This window comes from Mesitornis unicolor, unplaced genomic scaffold (assembly GCF_000695765.1).
Source record: "Mesitornis unicolor isolate BGI_N332 unplaced genomic scaffold, ASM69576v1 scaffold29295, whole genome shotgun sequence".
Classification (NCBI taxonomy): domain Eukaryota; kingdom Metazoa; phylum Chordata; class Aves; order Mesitornithiformes; family Mesitornithidae; genus Mesitornis; species Mesitornis unicolor.
In genome coordinates, this window is record NW_010187958.1 from 301 (window position 1) to 3,722 (window position 3,422).

Below are 3,422 nucleotides of genomic sequence, written 5' to 3' on the forward strand. Positions count from 1 at the left end.
CCTGCGGTAAAGGCCGCTGAATCCTGTCCGTACCTACGGGTTTCCTTGTGAAACGGTGGCTTAGAGAAAACTGTGCGTTAATTTGTGTTATTTCAGCTGTCGGCCAGGGGGATTGTGGCTGCGTGGAGCCGGCCCGGATGCTAGAGCTGCCCTCGGTGCTTCTCAGAGCCTCGTCGCAGCAGGAGGAGGAAGAGGAAAGACCCCTGAGGAAGAGGAAGGCCCCCTGAGGAAAAGCTCTCGCTGACCCTGCATCGCCACATCCCAAGGGACAGAGCCAGGCTGATGGCTGCCCTCCCGTTTGCAGGAGAGCAGAGAGAGAAGATGGTGGAAGGGAAAGCATGTTCCCCACAGGGTGAGCTGTCTGGGGTGCAGGGGGTGGGACATCCAAGCGTATCCTTCTGCAGGAGTGAACCCTAAAATGCTTAGGGCCAGAAGTGACCACCCCCTGGCTTGCCAGGGTGTGCCTTGAGTCATCTGTGGCCAATTTTAGGGGATGGGGGGCTTCCGAGAAGTCACTTTGTTGCTTTGTGTACTGAGTTCAAAGTAAAACTGGGAGTTTGAGGTCTCTTGGGGTCAGAACTGCCACCTTAATCAGCTTTTCAGGAGCTCAATGATTTGATGTGGGGCACCCCAGTATTTTGGGTCTGCTGGCACTCGTCCTCACTTTAAAATCCCTCAAAGCCTCTCCACCAGATGTTTGCCCCTTGGAACAGTTACTGCAAGCGCTTGCTTTATGGCTCCACGCTGGAGCTTGATTTCTGTGCCGTGCTTTCCCTCACACAGGGGTGTTTGCCCACCTGGAAATGCTGGAGGCGCAGGCTCACGAGGCAGCCCTGAAGGAAGAGGAAATGGAGCAGCAAGAAGAGAAACTGGTCAACCTGAAGGCGAGAGTGGAAGAGCTGAGACTCCGGAGGGACGAGCTGCGGGCTAAAGTGGACCTGCAGGAAAAGAGGGTGAGAAAAGGCTCAGTGGGGAGAGCTGGCAGATGTGCTCCTGCTTCAGAGGGTGGATTTCCTGAGGTTATTTAGAATTTCTTTTCCCTTTTTAAGTGACGTACAGTCCCAACGTCCTTTGTTTTCAGTACTGCGTGGCCCAGATCTGCTGGCTCTACTTGTTTAGAGGTCGTGTGGCCACTTCTGATCTCTTCTTTTGGGTTTTTTTTCCCCCTTTTCTGCTTCGTTTCTCCCCTCTTTTGCTTGAAACACCGTCTCGCTTTTCTCAGAGCCAGGTTATTCTCTGTAGCCCATGTCCCTTTCAGGTGACGTGTTCACGTCAACGATTTCTGACCTCTCTTCTCTTCTGGCTTTTGTAGCAACTTGGGAAAGAAGAAGTCGCATCGGGTTCAGCCCAGCCCAGCGCTCAGGCTATGTTAGAGTGGAAGCTTAGAAGCGTTAAGGCCATGCTGCAAATCTTTTACCTCACAGGTAACGTCTCGGGATTTGCGTGCGTTGTGACGATGGCTGCGTTTCTGGGGTGCCAAATTTTGGAAATAAGCCTGCTGTGAAGTGCAGCTCCCCTGTTAACAGCGCTGCTGTTGGGCTTGGAACCTTCAGAGCCTGAAAACGCTGGGAGAGCAGTAACCTTGTAGCTCCCTGCCTTCCACAGGAGCCCTCTGGGACGTTGCGGGAGCTGTTTACTCAACTGTATCATTTGGACTGAGGTGTAGATCGTGGGAAACCTGTAACTACCTTAGTCCTAATGAAATCTTTGGCAATTGGGCAGTTAAATATCTGAGTCTGGGTCTTCTAAGCAAGAATTTAAGGTCGGCTCCGTCTTTTCATCTGCTTCTGATTGCTTTTTTAAAAAATAATACGGTTTCTAGCAAGAATCCCCTTTGCTTTCTGTTCCAGTGTGGGTTTGTGAGTCCTTGCCTTGCTGCAAGTGGGTTGAGCCCCTCCTTGGGACAGGAAAACGTTGCCTTCCTCCACCCAGGAGCCAGGGCTGTGTTTGGAAACGGCACCATAACTCAGTTACTGGGAATTTAAGCTGCTTGAATCACAGAATCACAGAATCCCAGACCGTTAGGGATTGGAAGGGACCTCAAAAGCTCATCCAGTCCAATCCCCCTGCCGGAGCAGGAACACCCAGATGAGGTTACACAGGAAGGCGTCCAGGCGGGTTTTGAATGTCTGCAGAGAAGGAGACTCCACAACCTCTCTGGGCAGCCTGGGCCAGTGCTCTGGCACCCTCACTGAGAAGAAGTTTCTTCTCCAATTTCAGTGGAACCTCCTGTGTTCCAGTTTGTGTCCATTGCCCCTTGTCCTATCATTGTTTGTCCCTGAGAAGAGCCTGGCTCCATCCTCGTGACACTCACCCTTTAAATATTAATTCATTAGAAGTCCCTTATTAAAAAGTTGCTTTACGTCCCTAAACTCTTCCAAGCCTTTAATCCTCCAGGGAAGCTCCTGGAGCAGAAGCTGCCTCGTGGTGCTGGGTTAGAGCAAAAGAGTTAAACCCCTTTCTCTGAACCCAAGGGATCAGTGGCAAGCTGACCAAGCGGGGAGTCTGCTTCTGCATCAGCACCGCTTACGAGAGCACCTACCTGGATTCCTACCACCTGGACCTGCTCACCAAGCCAGAGGTGCGGATTTACCGCCACTCCGTCCCTATCTTCATCCCCCTGGAGCAGATCGCCCAGAAGTACCTGCAGACGGACATCAGGCGCTTCCTGTCCGTCCTGTCCGACCACCTCAACGCTTACGCTGGGAGGAGGTACCAGGCAGACCAGTTACAGGTACCAGTAGCCATCCTGTTCCCTTTGATGTACCTAGCACTGAGTCCTTTAAGTGCTGGGGGGAAATTTTGGCAGTTTTCTTTATGCAGAGCACTCAATTCTGGTTCTCAGGACTCCACAAATATCTTGTGACTATAAACTCAGTTGCCCGTTCTGTTGGATGTCTTGCTCATTTAAAATCTACTGCCAAACACGAAGCTGTCCTCCTCTCCAGAGGTCTCGAAGCCGAAATAGCTGTGATCTTGTAAAAAGCCACTGGATTTATTTATTTAAGCCTTTCCCACACAAGGCTCGTTGAATGTACGGCCAGCCCAGAGCTTATAGGCACACCAGACTGGTACAGAGGGTCAGGGCACTGCACTGGCTGAGCTCCCAGTCCTGCACTGGTGAACTCCCTTCCTATCTGTCACGTTTTTGTCCCTCCAGGAGCACTTTTCAGACCAGATAGAAGGAACCTTGCAGAGGAACTCCCTGTGTAACCTGCTGGTCTTTAATTACAACGTGTCGAGGAAGAGCCAGACCTTTCCATTCAATGCCAGGCTGCTTTACGGAGATCCCTGTTGCAGCCTCCCCACTGAAGCCATCGTTTCCTGCAGGCGTAAGTGGATGGTGTGGGGTGGGCAGACCCTGCTGTGGTTCTGCAGAATCACAGAATCGCAGACCGTGAGGGATTGGAAGGGACCTCAAA

At 51.8% G+C, this 3,422-nt stretch overlaps 1 protein-coding gene across 1 annotated transcript; it reads left to right on the forward strand.

Moving 5' to 3' along the window:
- Positions 1–306: 306 nt before the first annotated feature.
- Positions 307–3,332, forward strand: CENPO (centromere protein O; the record flags this gene model as incomplete). Its single annotated transcript, XM_010185633.1, has 5 exons — positions 307–352; positions 784–953; positions 1,313–1,424; positions 2,475–2,734; positions 3,161–3,332. Coding segments are annotated over exons 1-5 (745 nt in total), but the record flags the coding sequence as incomplete, so codon positions are not given.
- Between the last annotated feature and the right edge of the window lie 90 nt (positions 3,333–3,422).